Consider the following 25,176-nt stretch of genomic DNA (forward strand, 5'->3'; position numbering starts at 1 on the left):
ATCCTACTAACAAATGAAACAGAGTTTCGAAAACAAATGAAACAGTTAATTGCCTCAAAAGTAAAATTGGTAGTCCAAGGATGTAGGCATACCTTGCCAAGTCTCTATAGGACATAAAGCAAGTTTTTCCTACTGAATTTAATATGATACTTACAGAATTAGCGAACTTTTGTGCTCTGAAAAAGTAAGCTAATTCCCTACCGTTGTATGTATCATCATCTCTGACTGACGTGTAGGGGTGCGAGGTGTCAACTGGTGACGAGAACTGCTGCTGAGGTCCCAATTCAGCAACTAAAGTTCGAGCTAGAGGAACTATGGCCCTCTTTGTCCTCCTACAGTCAGATTGCAGAAGATTGGGTACTCTTGACCCGGGGCAGACCACAGTACCAGGGTACCAATATGATGATCTGTCAAAAATGAGAAATATTCAAGGGACAAAGATGGTAAACACGAGTAATAACACGGAGGGAGAGATGACCAATTAAGAGTATGACTGAGGCCTACAGTCGCCACGTAATCCAAAGTTGTCTCACCTTCACCATATGTTACTCTCGTAATGCACAATACACCGCACCTTATAAAAAATGAAATTGAATATGAAAAATAGTAAAGCTACGTTAACAAAGTTAAATACGCTTACCATAAATTACCACTTGGCACCAGTACCTGAGTGAAGCTCCTAGGACAGGCCCCCATATAATATGTGACGGTAACGCGTTGGTGTTCGGCTGTTCAAAGCTAGGGGTATGGCCTCGTCACATAGTATTAAAAAAAATAGAAAATCTGGAACTTCGTCTGTGGTAAGGTAAGGAGAAGACACACAAAACACAAGTAAATTTTAACAATGAAATTTTAATTACGTTAAAGAAATAAAACATGAATAAAATGGTCAAACAAATTCGTATAATAAAATCAATCAATCAAAATAATAAGAATAATTAAATGACACAATGAAAAGTTACATTAAGACAAAATAACAAGAAGTGCAATATACAAGTAAATGAAAGGTGCTGGAATATTGGCTTTAAGCTATCACCTCTCTCAGTACACGTACGCCAAAGCTTACGTCTAGCAGGGAGAAGTGTTAACTGTGAGAAAGCACGGAATATTCTGAGGACTGAGGTCGTGGCGGCCCCAGACATCAAGTAGTATGGGGGGGTGGAGTGCAGTTGCAGCCCGACCGGCGACCAATCAGAGGAGCCGGCAGCAAGACGGGTAGTTTGGCGGTTTGAGTCTGAGCAGGTGTTCCTGGCTGCATACGTTTTTCGCTCTGGCAAACCTTGGAGGTGTTGTTGTCGTTGTTGGACATTTCTTCCATAGTAGTTTTATATAGTTGTATCGACGTAATTGTGGAGGGAAGAGCAGGCTCAATCTCTTGAAGGAGATTATCATCACAACATCCATAAGTGGATTTTTTTTAGTTCATTATTAACAACATTATTTAGTGTGTGTGGGTTGGGATTTGAGTAGATGAGGGTAGTATCATCAGTAAACAATATAGATTTAAGAATGTTAGAGATATTAGGCAGATCATTGATGTATATAAGAAATAGGAGAGGTCCCAAGATGCTGCCCTGTGGCACTCCAACGGTTATTGGTAGAGTGGGAGAGGTTATATCATTGATGGCTACACATTGGTATCTATCACTAAGATAGGATTGGGTATAGTCCAGGGGCATGGCCTCGGATTCCATAATGATGAAGTTTACGTAGGAGGTAGTTGTGATTAACAGTATAAAGGGCCTTTCTCAGGTCAATGAAGAGTCCAATCGGAAACTTAATTTTGTGAAGGGCTGAGTAAATTATATCAAAGGGACTAATAATTGTATCGTTGGTACTCTTTTGGGAGCGGAAGCCAAACTGACAGGGGCTGAGTATGTCGAATTTTACGAGGTAAGAGTATAGCTGTTTGTAGATAATTTGTTCAAATATTTTTGATAGTATGGGTAGATTTGATATTGGTCTCTGATTGTTTCTCTGCTGGATTGCCTCCTTTATGAACTGGCGTTACTCTTGCTTTTTTTAGGATATCAGGGAAGGTATGACACTAGGGTATGACATAGCTCTGTTGTTGATCAACAGAGCTATGGGTGGCGCAAGGGTATGGGAGGCGCTCTTGTATACAATGGATGGGATTTCACTGATTTGTCCCAGCTTTGGTTTTTAGTGAGTGTATGATGGACACATCTGTCGGGCTGACTGGTGAAAGGAGAAGAGAGTTTGGATAGCTGCCTGAGCAACCCGTCCTCTTAAAAATAACGTCACTTTTGGCTCGTATGCGCGCTATGGCCAAATTTGGACGTAATTTGAAATGAAATCGACTCACAAAAGTGACGTTCTGTTCCGTTTTCTATTTGAGTCGTCCGGTGTACGCGCAGAGGTTATAAGAGGACACTTTAACGTTTTTCATAACGTTTTGAAACTTAATGAGAATTTCCTGCCCACCTAACCTATCAGAGGACCCTTAACTTACTGTTGTTGAAAAAAAAATCCCAAATTTATTTTCATTTTGAAATTATGTCCAAATTCGGCCATACGGGCAAACGGCCAAAAGCGACGTTCTTTTTAGGAGGACAGGTTGAGGCAAGATATGTGTTGATATGTGTCTGAGTCTGAGATTTTTCTGGCAAGGTTATCACCAACCGATGAAAAGAAGCTATTAAATTCATTTGCTATTTCTAAATCAGTTGACGGTGTATAGCCATCCTTAGAGAGTTTATCTGGTTGTGGGAGTGTTGTTTAGTTCCTAGGATATTAAAGATAGTTTTCCATGTGCTTTTCATGTTGCCTTTTGCTTCTTTGAATCTATTCTCATAATATGAAAGTTTTGCTTTTCTTATGATACTGGTAAGCACTGATGAGTACCTTTTAACTACTTCCTTTGTAACTAGGCCAATCCTAAATTTCTTTTCATATTCATGTTTTTTGTTGACGGTTTTTGTATTCGGTTGACGTTTATGAAGTATTGCATGTGTGGCCATTACATGTTATTTTAACTTTTAACCGGTTATGTTGCAGGAATAATCACCCGGAATGGGTAAGCGTCTATTAATAATTATCAATTACCATTTCTCATGTCTCATATCATATGACATGAGAAATGCTTAAAAGTTAAAATAACGTGTAATGGCCACACATGCAATACTTCATAAACGTCAACCGGATGTTGACCAGACCACACACTAGAAGGTGAAGGGACGACGACGTTTCGGTTCGTCCTGGACCATTCTCAAGTCGATTGTGATGAGGAATGTTGTTGTTGTTATAGATTCAGCTACTCGGAACAGGTTCCAAGTAACACAGGTTATGGTGAGCCCGTAACTTACCTGACACAGGAGTAGGAATAAGAACTGCAGAAGGCCCATACGAGGCAGTTCCTATTATAACCACCGAATGAGAAGGATATAGTAATAGGAATAAGAAGAGGATTGCAAGGGAACGTAAGAGAAAACAATGAACAGAAAAAAGAGAGAAGAGAGAAAGAAAAGGAAAGAGAAAGAAAGATAAATGGAAGGGTAAGCTTATGTTAGGTCACGTTTGTTAGAAAGATTACAGCATTTGAGTATGTACGGTGAAAGGGAAGAGTCAACAGCAACAAAGCCAGGACTCAAGTTCATGTTGGGTACATTGTGTATTAGAGCAGATTCAACAAGACGGCGTCTGTGTAGAGTAGAGGCAAGAAAGATTATTTTAGAGGAAGACCAATCAATAGGATGATTAGAATCCCTCACATGACAGAAGAGAGCATTGTTAGCGTCTGCAGACTTAACACTTCTCTTGTGTTCTTTAAGTCTGTCATTAAGTGTACGGGCAATTTCGCCAAAGTATTGGAGAGGACAAGACGAACAGGAAATAGAGTAGACACCAGCATCATTAGAAGCAGGAGGAGCAGTGTGAACTAGATTGCTACGAAGTACTCGCCTAATTGTGCTTGCGGGGGTTGAGCTTTGACTCTTTGGTCCCGCCTCTCAACTGTCAATCAACTGGTGTACAGATTCCTGAGCCTACTGGGCTCTATCATATCTACATTTGAAACTGTGTATGGAGTCAGCCGCCACCACATCACTTCCTAGTGCATTCCATTTATTACTGAAAAAATTCTTTCTAACGTCTCTGTGGCTCATCTGGGTACTAAGTTTCCACCTGTGTCCCCTTGTTCGTGTCCCTCCCGTGCTGAAGAGTTTGTCTTTGTCCATGCTGTCAATTCCCCTGAGAATTTTGTAGGTGGTTATCATGTCTCCCCTTACTCTTCTGTTTTCCAGGGATGTGAGGTTCAGCTCCTTTAGCCTTTCCTCGTAGCTCATTCCTCTCAGTTCCGGGACGATCCTGGTGGCATATCGCTGGATCTTCTCTAACTTTGTCTTTTGTTTAATTAGGTATGGACTCCAGGCTGGAGCTGCATACTTCAAGATTGGTCTTACATAAGTGGTATACAGGGTCCTGAACGATTCCTTACACAAGTTTCTAAAGGCAGTTCTTATGTTGGCCAGTCTAGCATATGCCGCTGATGATATTCTTTTAATGAGGGCCTCTGGGGACAGGTTCGGTATGATATCAACCCAGAGATCTTTCTCTCTAATTTGACTCTCGCAAGATTTCACCTCCCAAATGATACCTTGTGTTCAGCCTCCTGCTCCCTTCGCCTAATTTCATTACATTACACTTTCCTGAGTTGAACTTTAGCAGCAATTTTCTAGACCATTCCTCCAGTTTGTCCAGGTCATCCTGTAGTCTCTATCTTCATCCGTCTTGATTCTCCTCATAATTTTTGCATTATCAGCAAACATTGAGAGGAAGGAGTCTATGCCCTCTGGAAGATCGTTTACATATATTAGAAACAGGATGGGTCCAAGTACTGAGCCCTGTGGGACTCCACTGTGTGTTAGTTTGTCGAAAGGCGAGCTTTATGTCAAGAGGACGAAAGGTATTAGTAAAAGTTTTGAGTTCAGATATGAAGAGAATGCATAGTACAGTGCTACTAGTGTTGGTCAATCAGTCAACCGGATATTGTAGCACTTCCCAATGGTTTAGCATAGTCGTGGTAGTAAATAGCAACACTCTCCAGAATATAGGAAGTCTCTCAGAAAACGTGACTCGCGGAAGGGGGACCTGCTTCAAAATCAGTATGGCGTCTCCTTCCCCGCTCCAGGGACGAGTCCCCAGATGGGTTTTCATTGATTATCGGGAGGAGGGGTTTTATTAATTTAATTACTGACAATTTAGTTAATTTAGAGATTCACTTCTTTGTTACTCAGTCCTCAGATTAGTGTTCTCAAGAGTTAAATTAAGTAATATTTTGGGTTTGAGATAATAAGGCAACGTGGCAATAATTACTATAAATAAATAAATAAATGTTTATTTAGGTAAGGTACATGCATACAAGAGATTTTACAAAGATTGATCGATTTATAGATAGAGCTAGTACATACAATGCCTAAAGCCACTATTACGCAAAGCGTTTCGGGCATGAAAAACATTAATGACTAAAGCTTAATACTAATTGAGTATAAAGGATAAAATGTTTAATTACTTATGATTAAATTACATAAAATTAAAATGATAAAATTACTAGTTTTCTATAGCAAATGTCATGCACGCCGTGCCTTCAGGACTAATATAATTTGATTTGTGTTAATACAACAACAGTGATTTATTACTGCATATTGTATAAAGGAATATGTGCGATATGGGATGTTTTCCCACATCCTTCACTGTTCAAGTATCTTCATATATATATGTTACGGCCCCTACTGGGATGCAACCGGGTTCTTCTCTGGTGTTATTAGAGTTTGGGAATCCGGCCCCAAGTTAGTAGAGGCTTTCAAGGGATGTGTTCCGAAACGCAAGTTAAATTAAAGGGAGAGGGATACAAATGTTCTGATTTATATATATAATTTCACCACCACCAAAAATAAATATATAACAGTCACACGGGGGTTATAAATACACTATAATGTACAGAGTTGTCTTCCTCCGAATCACTGGATGCTCCACGGTGCACACTTTGGGTAGCCCTGGTTCTTTCCTCCGTGGCCCACGATGAATCCTCTATGATTCTCTTGGCGAATCTACCCTGGCCACAGGCCAGCCAAATCACAGTTCCACTGGTTGCTCCGTCGTGGAGGCCTTCAACCACAATCCAGCCTGTAGCTGGCAGGTTCCGATCAGCTCCGCTGTGTAGGCCACTCCACGACCGATATTAGGGTTGCGAGCCCTAGGCAGGAGCCTCGTGTGATCCCGCTGATCACTCTCCTCACTAAGCACCACAGTGGCTAGTCTCTTCCACCAGCCAGCCCCAGATACGACGATTCCTGATACTGCCACGTCACAGGCAGGCTAATACTCTCAACAGAGTTCGTCCAGGGGTGACTCACAGCTTCTTCAGAGCAAACTCGTGAAGAGACCTTGGCTGCCTTGGGTAGACTGATCCATCGTCCAATACAGCAGTCCCAGGTCAACAATGTAATCGGACACGTCATTAGTACTGGGACTAGGGAATCTCACTTACAGGTTTAGATACAAACGTCCACCTATCCACTCCATAGATGGCGTTGCTGTCTAAGCATCACCTCACCAGAGGTCAGCAGCGGCTATGTTACGAGCTGATTAAGACGGGAATCCAGCACCTGTGGCCGGTATATCCCGTCCTCACTAGATGGCGTTGTCCATTTAGAGGGGGTTTCGGGAGCGGACTCACAGATGGCGTTATCGTCACTGCTCCGTGCTACGACGCTGGACTCGGGTCCGTAACAATATATATACATATATATATATATATATATAGGGGTACCACCACTGGTTTAATTAAAGGGACCCACATCCTCGAAGAAGAAAATAAATAGTGTTCAGAGAAGACCTTGTGGATTCTCACTGAATACTTTAATCTTTTCCTCTCCTACCACCCCTATTTTTTTTTTTTTTTTTTTATTTGATTTTATTGCAATGTTACAGTTTACAGAAAACACACACTTATATAACAATATAACAATATACCAATCAGTGTTCGAAGACCTCGTCCAGTTCCTCGGGGGTCGGGTGCGTACCCAAGATACAACACGCATTTCCCCTCTGAACAGCGACACTGAGGTGCTGGAACATATATATATATATATATATTATATATATATATATATATATATATATATATATATATATATATATATATATATATATATATATTATATATATATATATATATATATAAGTACTCTTGCCTTAATAATACTAATTTAATAATACATTGTATCAGGGGACAGGAAGCCAGAGTGTATTCATACACGTTAGGCTTTTATTGATCCCCCCCCCCCCGAGGTCGAATTACTGACCCCGCCCGGGATGCAACCCCACAACAATCTGACTGACTCCAGACTACCTACTCACTGCTAGGTCAGCCTGAAGAAAACCAGTGGTAGAAATTGATATGGGTGTTTCATTGTTTCATTAGCAGTGACAAAGAGAATACTTAAACAAATATCTAATGAAAATCTCACCGACCTAACAAATTCTCAAAGACCTGAAAGTTGTAGCATTTAATATTATGATAGATATCGTGAGGAGACATTCACATATGGGACTAATAGAACAAGAACCCGGCAATGTGATGTTATAGTGGCCAGAATACGCCTGGGATATAGACGTATCTGGCAGCTTTCTCAAAACCCAAATGTCGAGTACACAATGTGTCAACTTTGTGAAAGAGAAAACATGCACTCTCTTGAACATTATATTGTAGAATGTCCCATACTGACTGACTTTCGCCCTCCTGGGCTGAGGTATGCTGAACTCTGTAGTTACTATATGAGTACTGGAACACTTGATGATATATTGGACTTGTATCCAAGATTGACCATGTAATATATCAATCATACAATGTATATATGTGATGTAACTATATAACCTGAGCTTGTAAAAGCACCTTCATCACCTTCAGTGATTAAGTGCTTAATTGCACACTAGTTTCTTTATCAGCTACCCTAGGTGAACAGAAACATTAGGTGAAAGGAAATGTGCCCAATCATTTCTGTTCCACCCGGGATTCGAACACGGAATTCTTGATTGTGCGTCGAGAACGAACCCGACTGTACTACCTGGATCCTCAAACATTTATTATTATTATTATTATTAATAGTTGGCCTAGAGGGACTTAAATACGTTTGCTATAAGTACATTTATTTTAAATATTATTGAGGCTTGGAAGCAACCACAGCTCGGCCTCACAGATGAGGTGTAAGGCAGTAGAACTTCTTAATGAACCAGAATTTGTCTAGCGTGATGTTTAATTCATAATAGCAAGTGTCCCCTGTTAATGGTATACTGTGTTGGTGCAGGAATTGTGATCGTGTGGCCACAGCTGACGCTGCACCAGGAGGAGCTGGGGCTCACTACCTACCACACCGGGATCTGCAGCTCCGTCATGTCCTTTCTCATTATATTAGTACCGCTTCTTGCTGGCTTAGCTGGGGACAAGCTCGGCAACTATAAGGTCGGTAAGCCTTTCATAAACTCGTAGCAAAAGCTGTCATACATTATCATTGAGTTTTAGAAGAAATCCATTTTATTATTCTCGCAGATACTGTTTAGTGTATTATATATTTTGGTGTTCTTGGTGTGTAAATTAGTACCCTCCTAACACAGCTGTAATACTGTGCTGTTCTATGTATGCCCACGAGCCATCAGTGTAGAAGCTTCATTGCCCAATTATCAAACAACATTAATTAACAAACTCCCAGCCAGTTAGTACTTTTCTAATAAAGTTCTTGTACTGCATTAAATTAAGACAATGAGAACACAAATAATAAACAATCACATTTAGCAATAACAAAATGATATAATAACAGTATGGTTTTCGATCTGGAAGATCCTATGTAACCAATTTACATAGCGTCAATGATAGAGCCACAGAGATTTTACAGGAAAGAGATACCTGGGTTGAGTGCATTTATCTGCACCTTGTCTGCAGGGGCCTCGTAGCCTGGTGGATAGCGCGCAGGACTCGTAATTCTGTGGCGCGGGTTCGATTCCCGCACGAGGCAGAAACAAATGGGCAAAGTTTCTTTCACCCGGAATGCCCCTGTTACCTAGCAGTAAATAGGTACCTGGGAGTTAGTCAGCTGTCACGGGCTGCTTCCTGGGGGTGGAGGCCTGGTCGAGGACCGGGCCGCGGGGACACTAAAGCCCCGAAATCATCTCAAGATAACCCTCAAGATAACCTTAAAAAAAGGCTTTCGACAGAGTTCCACATAAGAGGTTGTTCTGGAAATTTTAACAAACTGGAGGAGTGACAGGGAGGCTTCTAACATGGATGAAAAATTGTCTGACAGAAAAATGAGGGCAGTAATTAGAGGCAATGTATCGGACTGGAGAAATGTCATAAGTGGAGTACCACAGGGTTCAGTTCTTGCACCGGGAATGTTCATTATCTACATAAATCACTTACCAGAAGGAATACAAAATTATATGAACAAGTTTGCTGATGATGCCAAGATACCAGAGAAGATAAGAAATCTAGATGATTGTGATGCCTTTCAAGAAGACCTGGACAAAATAAGTGTATGGAGCACTACTTGGGAAATAGAATTTATTGTGAATAAATGCCATGTTATGGAATGTGGAATAGGCGAAAATAGACGCCACACAACCTACAAATTATGTGAAAAGGCTTCACAAAATTCTAATAGAGAGATCTAGAGGTTCAAGATAGAAAACTATCACCTGAGGGCCACATAAAAATAATATTGTGCGAGGAGCCTATGCCACGCTTTCCAATTTCAGAATTGCTTTCAAATACATGGAAGGTGAAATTGTTCACGACTTTTGAGACCAAAGCTGAAATATGCAGCTATTGTATGGTGTCCAACTCCTAAGACGCTCCCTCAACAAACTGGAAAAGGTGCAAAGACATGCAGCCAAATGACTCCCGGAACTGAAAAACAAGAGCTATGAGGTGAGGTTAGAGGTATTAAATATGCCAAAATTAGAAGATAGAAGAAAAAAAGGCAATATGATCACTGCATACAATATAGCAACAGGAATTGACAAAATTGATGAGGAAGAATTCCTGAGTCCTGGAACTTCAAGAACAAGAGGTCAGATCTTGTTAGCTTCAGATTTAAGGTAACTAAACAAAGCTGGCGAAGAAATATAAGAAAATTCACTTTTGCAAACAGTGTTGACGGTTGGAAGACGTTAAATGAGAAGGTGGTGGAGGCCAAAACCGTCATTAGTTTCACAGCGTTAGATGACAAGAGTACTGGGAAGACGGAACACCACCAGCATAGCTCTCATCCTGTAACTACACTTAGGTAATTGCACTTAGATAATTACTCTAAATAATAAGGTTAAAATTTCCACTAGTTGCCAACCACTAGCTAACAATTTCAACAATTAACTAGTTGTTAATTGTTGAAATTAAACACAGAAAAGACCTGCTACATTGAACAAAATACACCTTCAGGTAGATGATGCAAATCCGCTTGTAACAGTAGAACTGTAATATAGAAAGTTCATAGATTTAAACATTGGAAGTGGTAGTGACCTGACCTGGCTGATAGCCTAAGGCATTCCCAAGGGATTAGCGTAGAAAACGGTGGCGCCACTCTCCGCCCGTGACAAAACATCAAACTAGGAGTATTGTGAATGTATTTCATAATTTTGAGGAGTTATTAGTCATGGTTAAGTACTTATGTTAAAAACTTATGTCAATTGAGAACAAGGAATAAGTCTTGGATGATATCAAGGAGACGGTTGACATCAGTAAGATTTGAAATATGTAAGACATGTGTCGTCACTGGAAAATAGATACCTACCAACCTGTGTTAAATCATGTAAAATTAGTGTAATACAAGTGCTACTGAATATTGTAATTAACCTGGCTCGAGTATTTAGATAATTCCCATTTGTTTTGGAAGTATAAGTCACCTTTAGTGACAGATACTAGATTTTAGTTAATAATCATATTCAAAGATTAATCTGGCAACGAGCCTTGGGTCAGCCACGGGGAGGTCAGACAGGCCTTGGTGGAACGAGGTCAATTCAGTGTAGACTGAACATCAAGTGGGAACAAGACCTCTCCCTAAAGCCGGCGGAACATCGGCCAGGCTGTGGTTCAAGGTAATTGTGTTATTATAGTGTAGGAATCCACATTCATTGTTATAGGGTTTACATTGCCTCCGTTCAGTAGGGCATTGATCAGGGTATTTTCTAAATATTATTTTAATACATAATTTTGATTTAATAAACGGTTATAGAATTTATGTCGTTTAGTGGAATTTTCCCTAAGGTTGTTTCGCATTACTTTTGAACACAAACCTCATGTCTACACCTAGTTTCCTCAGGCAAGTCAACAAGCATTTACTTAATTAAAAAGATAATCCCTTTTTATTTAATTTCCACATTAATGTAAAGCTTGGCCCTCCATTTCTTATAATTGGGGATAGAATTTCATGGTACGCTTAATTGATGGTATCCTGCTTTCCATCAATTGAGAGATTTACTCAGACTCCAGTCTGAGTAATCTCCAGACTCCAGACTTCCCCAGTCTCCGTGGTGTAGTGGTAAGACACTCGCCTGGCGTTCCGCGAGTGCTTTGTCATGGGTTCGTACCCTGGCCGGGGAGGATTTACTGGGCGCAAATCCTTAACTGTAGCCTCTGTTTAACGCAACAGTAAAATGTGTACTTGGTTGTAAAAACGATTCTTCGCGGCGGGGATCGTATTCCAGGGACCTGCCCGAAACGCTACACGTACTAGTGGCTGTACAAGAATGTAACAACTCTTGTATATATCTCAAAAAAAAAAAAAAAAAAAAAACAGCAGGTGGTGGAGGCGAATATTCAGAGGTTACAGTTTAACCTAGAGGATACAGTGTCTCTGAGTTCGTGATATCTAAATGGTCAAACGTTTGGATCTCGAGGGATTGTACTGAAGGTAACTCAGCAGAACTCTGGTTTCTCTATATATTTTCTTTAATTAATTCTTAAATAACGACCAGCATTTATCCAGTAGTGAGGTTAAAGGTTAGCCCCCGTTACAATGGTGCACAGCGGTGGTTTTACCAATTTTGTTGTTAGAAATTGTTGAAAGCTCATGCGTCTAGCCATTCGGTCACTTGTGTAGGTGTTAGGGAGGTCAGCCGTGGGCCCACGAACCAGGGTTAACTGTTCACCCCACAACACTGCGATTGAGTGGGGTTGGCGAATTTTGGGATCGTGAGGGGCTGATAGTATTAAGAATTGGGTGGTTGAGTTAGGCTGTTAAGGTCTTATTGGGTAAGGAGACCGCTTTGAATTTTTTTTTTTTTTTTTTTTTATTTTTACATGCAAGCATGCGTATAATGTACAAGAAAAACAGAACAAATATAACATAGAACAAAAGTACAAAGCACACATATGTACAAGGACAAAGGAACAAATCAATAGAAGACCAGCCAGAAGGGCTGACCACAAAACAAAAAAGCATATACAAACAATACACAATTAGTAACACAGTGTAATACAAACATAAGGGAAAACCCCAGGACAAATGCACACAAAACAAGCCTGCTAACACCTCAAATACATACAGAGAGGCGAGAAACATACAAGAATAAGGACAATAACAATAAAGAAAACAGATCCGCCATAACAAACGGAAGGCAAAACATAACAAAGAGCACACGCCAACAGCCAGAAGGGCACACAAGATGACAAACAAGCGCACACGACATCCATAACCGAACACACAAACGCATAGGAACCGCACACCCCCCCCCCCCCCCACGAGCCATACAAAAAAAAACACAAAACAAACCGGAGCACGCAGGAACCGGGAAACAATACCCACCCCACCCACTCACATACACACCCCACAACCAGGCAACACAAAATACATAGAAATCACTTGCGAGGAACATCGTGAGAAATGTACTTCTCCGGGAACAGCTCACAAGGATATTTCGACTTGTAAGCTTCCCAGACTAGATCTTCAAGGTCGGTAGGGTTTTTGATCCCCCGCGCTCGAGCGGGTATCATAAACTCAGGAACATCGATATCTGGCGGCATCGGCCAATGCCTAAGGTCACTGACGCAAGTCGCATAACGAGGCTGGGGAGCGCCAACCACGCCCTTCGAGGAAGCAGATGACACCGGAGCAGCGGACGAGGGACGCCGAGCCTGCCACGCCTTCGCCATCGGATCAGGTGGCGGACGCTGAGACGATAGCACTTCCACGGATACCGCAGGAGACACGGAAGGGACTGCAGGAAACGGAAGAGGCGGCAAGACCGCTGCCGAGGAAACGGGTAACGAGGAAGGGGCCACAGAACATCCAGAGCGAGCATCCTTTCTCAACATCACCACCAGGCCACCCCGCTCACCACCAACTACAGCAGGGGGAACCACCGCCCACGAAGAACCGGAGCCATCCGACGCAGGCAACGCACCTGAAGCAGGACCCTCGGACACCGGACCAGAAGTGGAGGCCGAAACGCCGGCACCGGCATCCTCAGGCAAGTGTACCCCCGCCACCACCGTAGTGTGCACCACATCCGGAGCCACGCCACCGTCAACGGAAGGACGACACTCGTCGAATTCGCCAACATCAGCCCACACAGAAGAACGCCGGGAACGCTTAGGCTCGGGCCGCACATCATCAGACCCGGAGGCAGAATCAGCGACCCGCGCAGCACCAACCGAGCGAACCGACGCACGCCGCAGCACGGCAGCCTCCTCAACCACACGGGGCACCAGGCCAGGCACAGGAGGGAATTCCGGATCCACCTCATCTCCCAGCACAGCCGGGACAGACGGCGAGGGTGCAGGGACCGGGACAGACACGGCAGAGGAAGAACTGGAAGACGAGGGGACCGAGCAAACGGCAGGCGGAAGAGGCGCAGGGACACCAGCTGGAGCACTAGGCGAGGACCCAACCTCTGGAAGAGATGCGGCAACAACAGGGGGCGCAACAGCTGCTACAGAGGGCACCTCCTCAGCCGAAGAGACGTCCATACCCACCGAATCATCCCCCACAGGAAGGGGCGGAAAATCCTCCTCACTGAAGAGGTTCACTAGTGCAACAGGAGGCGCAGAACAGTCAGCTGCCTGATGGCCCAAAAGACCACAACGATAACACGTCCGTGGCTGACGGGCGTAAAACACCCGAACGTTGTACCCCATAAGGCGCACAGAGGACGGAATATCCGCCCGGAGTCTCATGCCCAGGGTGCGAATGTTAGACCTCACACCCTTAAGAGGACTAGAAGACACCACGTTCACTCTCACACTAACAACTGCGCCAAACCGGCCAAAATACCGCCGTAGCAGAGCCTCTGGAAACTCCAAGGGAGCCCCATGCACACTGATGTAAGTAAGTGCACCACTTCTATCCGAGAGGGTGACAGTGCCCGCACCATCCGGCAGGGGCAGTGTCCGCCCCTCGTACCGCCGGAGAAAATCGCGATACGCCGCCTCCTCTGCAAACTTCACAATGGCCCTACGGGCCGTTACCAACTCGACCCCATAAATCGCAAACACAGGGACAGAGAGCAGTTCACAAGCCAGGGCAATCTCCGGGTAACCAGCCCGCACAGAGAACTCTAGTCCCACAGACTGAGCCCGGACGACTGGGGGTAGAGGTACCCCCATCGTAACGCCACGTCAGCACAGGCGAGCAGACACACACCCGCCCCCAACCGGCCGAAACGGGCAAACAACACCAAACTGCTGGAGCGCCGATTCAACACGTCTGCCCCGCACCGAAGCTAGGGCCAGCGACCGCTTTGAATTGATTGAACTGGGTACCTTACTCGACCCATTGCAATTGGTTCGGAGGTGTTGGGAGCCTCCATACTCTCAACAGCAGTTCCTTGTGGGGTGTCTGGGCGGATTTATCTGTGGGACGCCAGGGGATTTATCCGAGGGCGTTGTTAGACGACCCAAACCGCTAAGAAAAACGTTAAATACATGAAGGTAGTTGCGGCTACTGAGGGATGGGCTAGTATACTACTTAGCACCGATTTAACGACTAAGTGATCGCGCATTTAGCAGTGGTTGAGTCGTTTCTAGTCTAATTGATGCCGAAAGCAGCGTGCCGTTCTGTTAGAATCTAGGAGATCGCAGCCCCTAGGTTAGGTGCGGTAAGTGAGCCGGTAGGAGCAATTATAGAATTAAGTAGCGTGGTTCTTCGAATTAAGTGTAGTTAAATTTAAATAACGTATTTCCCCTTATTTGTGTTTTTCTAGATATTAAAGATTTCCCCCCAATTGCAGTTCCCTATGTTATAAATTTCCAGAGTGTTAAGTGTTCTCTTCTAAAAATAGGCTAAGTCCACAAAAAATTTAGTCTGTCCTGATAGAAAATAGTCTAAGTCAGACGCGAGATTTCTAGAGCGTAGTTAATCCTCTGGGCTTAGTACTTCATGTCCGGTCACTAACTGTACGAGGAGAGTGGCGCCACCGTTTTCTACGCTAATCCCTTGGGCCTGCCTTAGGCTATCAGCCAGGTCAGGTCACTACCACTTCCATTCACGGGAGACATCTCCCGTCACGCAGGGTGCAGTCGCACCTCCACAGATCTCCAATATCATCTATAGATACTGATAATGGCTCAAAAGGGCCATCACTTACGGGCTATTCATGCCCGGGCTACCTTTTGGGTGGCTTAATCTTCATCAAACAATCACTTCCAATGTTTAAATCTATGAACTTTTTATATTACAGTTCTTCTGTTACACGCTATTAATACTACTGTATAACAAATATTGTCTTCATGTAAAACACAGCCCTCCCTCTGTTCAAATCCCTAAATATGCTAAGTCTAAATTTGCTCCACACATTCTCTTGTGCTATTTACAGATGCATTCTTATTCTAATCCTATTTTGAAACAATTCCAAGATGGATGTAACAGAACATGAGCATCATACGAGAAATAAATATATCTGATATTTCCAGAATCGGACTAAAACATACACTGCAAATCAAACCAGCGTAGCATGTAATGAAATGGTAATTTCTGGGCGAGCCCTTGTGGTTACCTGAAGCTGTACATAAAGATGGTTCCCATCTAACAGATCGCAATAGCCGTGTAGTTCTGTAGGCCTACTGAGGACCGGAACCAGAACCTGGACCCCACTCACAGGTGCAGGGAGCTCTGACATTTCTCCACTTCTCTGGGAACGCAACCAAAACACACCTCAGCTGAATTGAAAGTAGATCAAAGCCACTATACCTCCCGAGTGAACTATCCCAACTATGTAAATAGACAATCTAATTATCTCGAAACTAGTATGAGCTCATTCATCCCACTCCCCCCCCCCCCCCTCGTTTGAGGGGAGGAAGAAGAGGTTCATGGGCTGTTGCAGTTTTACATCAGTTCTGGAGCAGATTCAAACACCCATCCGACGACCTGGAAGGGAAGATGAAATCGGGGACCTACTGAAACTCATCCAGAATTTAGCATTTTCATTACATTAAATGCTGGGTTTCTGGGGGAAGCCCCTTGTGGCTCCCTGAAGCTAACTACAGCAACTGCGCTTCCAGAGGAGAGCATGAAGCTCCCTGACCCGAGAACTGGAGGCAAGGGAAACTGAAAAAAACACCTCCGAGGGAGCCGGTCGGCCGAGCGGACAGCACCCTGGACTTGTGATCCTGTGGTCCTGGGTTCGATCCCAGGCGCCGGCGAGAAACAATGGGCAGAGTTTCTTTCACCCTATGCCCCTGTTACCTAACAGCAAATAGGTACCTGGGTGTTAGTCAGCTGTCACGGGCTGCTTCCTGGGGTGGAGGCCTGGTCGAGGACCAGGCCGCGGGGACACTAAAAATCCCCGAAATCATCTCAAGATAACCTCAAGATAACCTCAGAAGGAAGCATGGACCGAAGGCAACATTGTAAAACAAGAGGAGAAAAGAAAAGCAAAAACACAGTCCAAAGACCAAGCAGGCTCCAGCAGCACATGAGCACGCCAGAGGTGAAACAAAGCACAAGACAGCCTGCAAAATGGTGCCGAGACAGTATGAACAGTGAATGCAAGCTGCAGTGTCTCTGGCTCTTTCAGCACTGCATGATATAAAGCGATGGTATTCGGCATGAGATGTGGATAAAGGAAAAACCAAGAAAGAAAGGAGAGCACGACATGCTCAAAAACTGATGGGTGACAATGATGATGATGAAAAGAAAGTGGCAGGAGAGCCATAAAACCTCATACCTACATACCATAAAACCTACAAGAGGAACAAAGGTAGGATACTATCAAAGAAGCCACCCACCCGCCCTACATAAAGATGTCAGTAGAGACAAGTCAAAAACACCAGATGTGAAGCGCTGTGGAGATGGTTGAACCAGCAAAATACAACACTGGGCTGACTTTCCAGTGTAGGCAGAACTACGAAAAAACAGCTGGGTTTGGACTCCAAACAATCAGTGCCTGAAACAAAGGCTGAAACAGCCACCAAGGAGCCAGAAGGATCACTTTCCTATGGTAGGATTTCAACCTGGCCAAGACCTGGAGCAACAGCTGGACAGGAAAAGAAGTATTGGAACCCCCACCTCCTCCAGTCCAGCTGAAAGTCATCCAGTGCCAGGGCCTCACAATCAAGGAATGGAGCCACGTACAAAGGAAGTCACCGGCACAACAGATAAGCTGATGCCTACCAGGAAGAGATCACGGCGCAGATCAAACAGAGAAGGACGAGCTGAGAAAATCATTTGTAACCCAGCATCTAACTTTACAGTTGGCTGACTTCAACCCACAGCAGGTAATGCCCCAGCTTTACCCAAATGCCTTCAAGAAAGAGAACAAAAAAAACAAGAGCAAAGGAGATCCGAAATAGGCCAACAAACTGCAGCTGCCAAAGAAAGAAACCAGGAGAACATATCCACAGGAAAGAGGAAGAAAAATGGGAGGTGGACAAGAGAGGAAGGGCCCATGCTGAATCCAAAGTCCTGTCAACAACACAGCACAAGTTAAGCAGTGAAGAAGGTGGCCACCGCCTTTCCAGAGCATGGAGGCGGACAGCTTGGAGAGTATAGCAAACAAAGCCAACACCCCCCCCCTTCCCAACATGAGGCCTCTGCTGAACACCTCCCCAGAAAATCGCACGACAGTAATCAAATAATGTAAGTGGGCACAAAGTACGATTGCCATAAACGGCACTGACAACAAAGGCACCAGGGCATTGAGTTGCATGAGAATCATGTCGCAAGAAAGAAAGCAAACAGGCAGCCACTGAGGGGCACAAAAGAAAGAAAGCTCAGAACCACATGCAAAAAGAATGTCCACTAGCCAGGAAGACTCCAGAGCCTCAGAAAGCTGAAAGGGAAAGATGACCGAAACTCAAAAGAGGAAGGGGCAATCAAAGAGGAATAAAGTTTCGCAGGTGGTACAGGATGAGTGCCTCCCAAGCCACCGAAGAGTAAGGAAACCTCCAGAAAGGTGATCCTAATGGGTCCAATGGCACACGGAACTGAACCATGTGGGAGCCGCATCCAAGCATGCTCATACAGAGAGGAAAGACATGAAAACCCCTCCTCCTGCCACAGAAGACCCTCTACAGAGGGAACAAGGCTCCAGAGCTGAAAAGGACTCAAGGGCCATATCAAACTTTCATAAGCCCCAGCAGCCACACTCAAGGACACTAAGGGCTGAGCCAGTATCCATGCTCATTGCCTGGGATAGAAAAACAGAGTTCAGAGGAGAGGATAGCCCTAGGTGGGACTAGCAAGCTCAACTGCCAGCATACCCAAATTGGAAGGGGCAGCCCCCTGGAACTGGCCGAGCCACATCCCAAGCTAAACCGTTCCATGACCCAGAAATCCTGAAACTTTTTGGGTCAGAAGCAGGGGAAAGAGGATAAGAGGAAGGGCGAACCACACCCAGAGAGATAGAAAAATGGTGTGAACAGAGGCAATGTTGCATTCACCAACACCTCCAAATCCAGGTCAGCTAGAAGCCGGAGTCAGACAACAATCACTTCACCCTACCCTTCGCCATTCCATACGATTAAGGGGATTAGAGTGAGGTGCACACTCTCTTTTTAAATGTCTAGATTTGACCGTGTTCTCCTTGCCTGGGCTACATGGGTGTGAAGCCCAACCTCAATGTGCAGAAGAGAAGCCTATGAACCACCAGTGCGCCCCACCAGCCAAAGCTGTCCCAACCTGGGTCAATCAAGCCACAAGACCCCTGACTCACCCTAGGCGAGGGCCACCACAAGTGAGAACCACCTCTGAGGGAGTTACTCTCGAACACTCCAGAGAAGATAACTGTGCAAGGGCATTGCTAGGGAGCACACAGGGAAGGTAACCCTGAGCATATGCAGTTCCAAGCACCCTTAAAGACAGGCTCACGCTACACCACAATGTATAGGAAAAGTCTTCAAGGAGGAGCGTACATGAAGGGAAGGTGACCCAGGAACCACTACGTCAGCAACAGAATTGATGGTTCAAACCCCGGCAGGCCTTTAGCCGTCGTCGGCCCCCCCCCCCCCCCCCCAACAAGTTAGGGAGGTAAGGCGAGCTTGCTCACCAATTTCGATATAATTCGATCCTTTGTTTACATAATTTGGGGGAGTTCATTAGGCAGGTTTTAAGGCTTGTCTCTCTTGAATCGAGCAGTGGTTTGTTTTTTCTGACTGATTTCCTGGTTGCTTTCCCTGGTAAGGTGGCGAAATGTCACAGCTCCTTACGCCTCTGAGAGGGGGCCAGGTTCTGGCTTTGGTTTCCGGTAGGCTTTTTAATTTCCACAGTGGATAACCATCTTGGTATATAGCTTCAGGTACCCACAAAATTCTGCCTCCAGAATGGGACTCAGTATATGGAACTTACATCCTAATGAAGTAACAAATTATTCAATCTCTACTTTACTCAAAAGTAGAACAATGAAATACCATAATTTCATCACCACAATATTCCATCTTGTACTAACTCGCCAAGTATTTTAGTATCTAGAAATCCAACATCAGTGTAATAATAATGTTTACAAAAATTATACATAGTATTACATTGTTCAATGATTAGTATAGAAATATTTCAATACTACACTACAAGGTCATTAATCTTACATAATTTTATCTGATGGGGGAGAAGCATGTAGTAGGCTATTTGCTCTTCTAATTTTTGTTTGTACATGTAGATGTAAACTTTTACAAATGCTGTCACCCATTGAGGGATAATAGAGGGTTTATGAATAACCTTTCACTCCAAGTTCATAATCAATCACTAATTAGCATACAAGCAGTGAAGATTATTACATTTAACTACCTTCAGCATTGATTCTAAAAACAAAATATTTCCTTCAGTTGCTGATGAGCACAGCGACAATGGTGACAGGCATAGGAGCACTCCTTTTCACTTTTGTGCCCAGTGCCAGAAGGTCAAAGGTCACTGGCCTGAATGGGACGACTAGTGGCAGCCAATTCGGTATTGAGATTTCCAGCAACTTCAATAATGGAACGATGACAGCATTTGAGGTTGACTCGGAAAAATTGGTTGAGACATTTTGGTACTACCTGGCTGTGAGGACCCTCTTTGGGTAAGTCCTAGTTTTAGCTAACTGTAACTGCCAAAGTGTAATTACCTAAGTGTAGTTACAGGATGAGAGCTATGCTCATGGTGTCCCGTCTTCCCAGTACTCTTTTTTTTTTTCATGTGACACTTTGAAACTACTGATGGTTCTGGCCTCCACCACCACCACCTCAGTTAAATTGTTCCAGCTGTCTACCACTGTTTCCAAAAGTGAACTTTTTTTTCTCAGCTTTCTTTCCGTAGTTTGAACCTGTCATCTTCTTGAAATTGCAATTTTCAAGAATTCTTCTTGATCAGTTTTGTCATTTACTGTTATTATTTGGTAAGAAGTGATCATATAACCAACGTTGAATGTTATGAAACGTTGGTTATATTAAGAACATAAGAACAAGGTAATTGCAGAAGGCCTATTGGCCCATACGAGGCAGCTCCTGTTTATAACCACCCAATCCCACTCATATGCATGTCCAACCCACGTTTGAAACAGTCCAGGGACCCCACCTCCACCACGTTACGCAGTAATTGGTTCCACAAATTAACTACCCTGTTACCGAACCAATATCTACCCAAGTCTTTCCTAAATGTCCAACCACTTGGGCTGGATAGTAGAGCGACGGTCTCGCTTCATGCAGGTCAGCGTTCAATCCTCGACCGTCCAAGTTGTTGGGCAGCATTCCTTCCCCCTGTCCTATCCCAAATCCTTATCCTGATCCCTTCCCAGTGCTATATAGTCATAATGGCTTGGCGCTTTCTGATAGTTCCCTTCCCCTTCCCCTTCCCTTTCTAAATCTAAAATATAGTTTAGTTTAATCAACAGCTATTGAGTTGATTATACTGGGTTGAGCCCTGAAGGCTCCCTGAAGCTTACGAACTGATATCCGCTATATTAGTCCAGACCATCAGTTAAAGTTCTTTGCCTAAAAGGGCACCATGAGCCAGAACCTGGTTCCCTCAGAGAGGCGCAGGAAGCAATGGCTTATGAACATTGCACTAATTGAGAGTATAGTCATGTCCGTCATCGACCGGGGATATCACCCAGAAAGGTAGATGAACCATTACAATCCCCCTACTGGTAAACCATTGCAACCCAAGAACTTTCACAGGAGGAAACAACAAACGAGCAAATAGTGCACCCGCCCAAGCGGCCCAAGCACTGACACCAGCAGTTTGTAAACTGACAACAAACCGTCGACCGGAGAGAGAGGGAGGGTGTCTGGGAGCCTGTTGGGATCAGCCCAGAAAATGGTGTTTCATTACATTCAATGCTGGTTTTCTGAGGTAAGCCCTGTCGGCTCCCTGATGTTATATACCCACAGATAAGTGAAAAGGGATTTCCCTGGGAAGCGCAGTACCGCATTCCTCACGACGACGATGGGACAACAGGTCACCACAAACGAGCCCAAAGCCACACAAGGCCGCTGAGGACCTGGAACGTTAACAATATAACGGGCAGCCAGGGCTCTGTTCGACCTCCAAAACCCCTGCTATGTTACCAAAGACCGCAGCAAGAGCTGCAAACTTCCACACATCAAGGGCATGAGGAAAGACTGCAGGCTGGCTAGACTAGAGAATCCTGCAGACGATCTGAGAGACCCGAGCCCTGGAACAGGAAATGATTGACACAGGATCTACCCAAAGCGCATCCACGGATACAGAACAAGAATCGCGCAGATAACAGCAGAGAGCCATAACTGGACACAAAACATGATGCACCCCTCCCCCCCCCGCCTGACCAACCAAGCATCAATAACCCACGGACCCCTACGGAAGATCGCCACTTCATTCTTCGCCAGAAAAGGCTGCAAATAAACAAAATGCCCCTCTGGGCCAAAGGTGTTGTATTGTTGGTGCCGCAGAAACCTATGTGGCAAAGAAGAGCAGGAAGCTCCCCAACCCAACCCCAGAGGCGTAAGCCAACAAAAACACCTTCAAATGCAAGCTGGAGTGGCTCCGCCAGCGCCGCATGATAAAAAGCGATGGTATGCAGCATAAAATGCCAGTCCTGAAAAGGCCAAGAGAAAGAACAATACAACCTGATCAGAAATAGATGACAGCCTACAAAAGGAAAGGAAATGGAGAAAAGGACGCCAAGAGACTTCATACTATTGCTGAGATGAAGACCGCAGGTGGGACACCAGAGAAACTACCTGATCACCATAAAATTGGTGATACACTCACGTTAAAAACACCAGATGCAAAGGGCGAAAGAGTAGGGCAAACCAGCAAGGTACCCGACTAGCTCAACCTGCTGAAAGAGGCAGAGCCGCAGAAAAACTCTCCGGTTCGGACACAAAGCAAGCAGCGCCTGAAACAAAGACCGACCTGGTTAGCACTAGTCACAAATCCCCAGCCTAGGGACGAGGTGTCCATGAACATATCGAGCAATGGAACAGGTAGGCGTCAAAGCACTGAACCCCGAAAAACCCGGTTGAGGTTAATGACAAATGACACCAACCTCAACAGGAGTGAAATCCCGAAATGTTTCAGGGAAGAAAATCCTGAAATGCCAGGGCATTACCTACTGGACACCTAGGGAAGAGATGCTGCCCTAGACGCATGCAGCCCGAGTATTCTAGAACATCTGGCGTGCACACCACTCCACACAGCTGGCACAACCATACAGGGGGTAAAGTCCAGACAGGAGAATGAGGCCAGAGATAACATCTGATTTGTATGACATCAGTCAACGAACTGGCGGTGTCAGCACTTGGGTCGCCTGGGCTAATCCTCACCGACTAGTGACTCCTCATCACCTGATCTGTCACTTGTTAGTGACACATCCTCCCGGGGGATAGGGGTGTCGCTAATGAGCAGTCATGCTAGTTAGGTGGATATTTGCTTGCTTGTTTCCTCTTGGGGGGGGGAGTTCTTGGGCTCTGTTTGTTCAGTCTTTTGTTATGTTCGGTCTTGGGTTGCCATGTTCTAATACCTTTCTGGGTGATAACCCTGGTCAATTGCAGACATGACTATACTCTCAATAAGTGGAGTGTTCTTAAGCCATTGCTCCCAGCACCTCTCTGAGGGAACCAGGTTCTGGTTCGTAGTTACCAGTAAGAAAGATGCTCTGGACTAATGAAGCGGATATCAGTTCATTAGCTACAGGGAGTCGACAGGGCTCACTTCAGAAAATCTTTTTTTTTTTCAATTTCCTAGCTTTGGTATATTTAACACCCATAGTTTCTCTTCATATCTTTTGTTTTTTGTTTCTGGAAGACATTTTGTGGGATGCCATTGCATCTTTTCCAGTTTATTGATGTGCTTCCTGAGATTTGAGCGCCATACAACTGCTGCATATTCCAATTTTGATTTCACAAATATCATGAACAGTTTCTTCGGTATTTCACCATCATGTGTCTAAAAGCAATTCTGAGCTTGGGAAGTATAGAATAGGCTCCTAACACAATGTCCTTTCTAGTCGGAGCCCCTTGAGACTCCCTGAAGCTATTATCAACGATTTAGTGCCATACTAGGTGCCATCAGTCACGAAGTTGCATTGGCCTACTTGGGACCGCGAGCCAGAACCTGGCTCTCTCAAAGAGGTGCGGTGTGTCCTGGCCTGTAAACACTACATTTAAAGTAAATCATAATTGCCACTACCAGGGAAAGTACCCAGAAAGTTAGGCAAAACAAAACAGACTACTGCATGGTTAAAACAAGCCGGCAGCTTTAAAATTCCCAAAATGACTCTCCCAACAATGAAAACAAACCACCAAATATTTTGTGAAACTAGTGTGAGCTAGTTTGCCCCACCTTTCCCCCTTCGGCTTGGGAGAGGAGGAAGCCAGCACGATGGGTCTGGGGCTCCCCCTTCCCCTTCCCAGGGAGGGGATAGCTTGTTTGCTGTTTTCATTTGGGAAGTTCTGTCCACTTGTTTGTCTATTTTCGTCGGTTTAACCAGAACAGGGGTTTGTTTTGAGGCGCTTACCTTTCTGGGTGCCTGTCCCGATCAATGGCAGATACAGAATGCTCCAAATCACATGTGCATTTCTATAGGCCATTGCTCCTCGTGCCTATCTGAGGGGGCCAGGTTCTGGCTCGTGGTCCCCGGTAGGCCTAGAACCCCATACACACTGATGCCAAAGTTTAGTGATATACGTATCAGCCTGGATAGCTCCGGGGAGCCTCCGGGTTTCACCCAGAAAATGGCTATTCATTACATTTAATACTGGTTGTTTTATTCATTCTAGTAATTTACCATTTATTCCATAGGCCTATAATTTCCTTGCCAGCCTTTCATGACGTTCATTATCTAAGACTAGCAAAATCTATGTATACTACATCCATTAGAAGGCCTTTGTCTCAGTAGCTGGTGATCATTTCCAAAAACGTGAGCAGGTTTGTAAGGCAGGATCTGTTTTTGACAAACCCATCTTGTGCCGATTGTACAAGATAGTTCACTGAAAGATGGTGAATGATTCCCTCCCTGAGAATTCTCTCCATGAGTTTGCAGATGTGTGATGTCAGGCTGATCTGCCCGAGTTTGTTTTTCTGTTTCTCTGAGTTTTCTGTCAAGCTCTTTCTGCCCTTTTTAAAAATAGAGATGAGATTTGCATATCCACATTCAAGGGGGGGGGATTATATCTTGGTTCATAGATTTAGTGAAAAGTATTTCAGCAGTAGGCATAGTTCATCTGCTAGTTCCTTTATGTGCATGTTTTGATGATTATTTGCTACATTCTGACAA

General features: G+C 44.4%; 1 protein-coding gene across 1 annotated transcript in view; it reads left to right on the top strand.

The window, feature by feature from the left end:
* LOC123756013 (major facilitator superfamily domain-containing protein 6) overlaps nt 1–25,176 on the top strand; it is an 88,310-nt gene that overhangs the window by 28,953 nt on the left and 34,181 nt on the right. Inside the window, exons 3-4 of the mRNA XM_069300052.1 lie at nt 8,328–8,482; nt 20,267–20,499. Of these exons, the coding sequence (XP_069156153.1) occupies nt 8,328–8,482; nt 20,267–20,499 (388 nt within the window). The remainder of the gene's footprint in view (nt 1–8,327; nt 8,483–20,266; nt 20,500–25,176) is intronic.

This window comes from Procambarus clarkii, chromosome 43 (genome assembly GCF_040958095.1).
Source record: "Procambarus clarkii isolate CNS0578487 chromosome 43, FALCON_Pclarkii_2.0, whole genome shotgun sequence".
NCBI classification, from domain to species: Eukaryota; Metazoa; Arthropoda; class Malacostraca; order Decapoda; family Cambaridae; genus Procambarus; species Procambarus clarkii.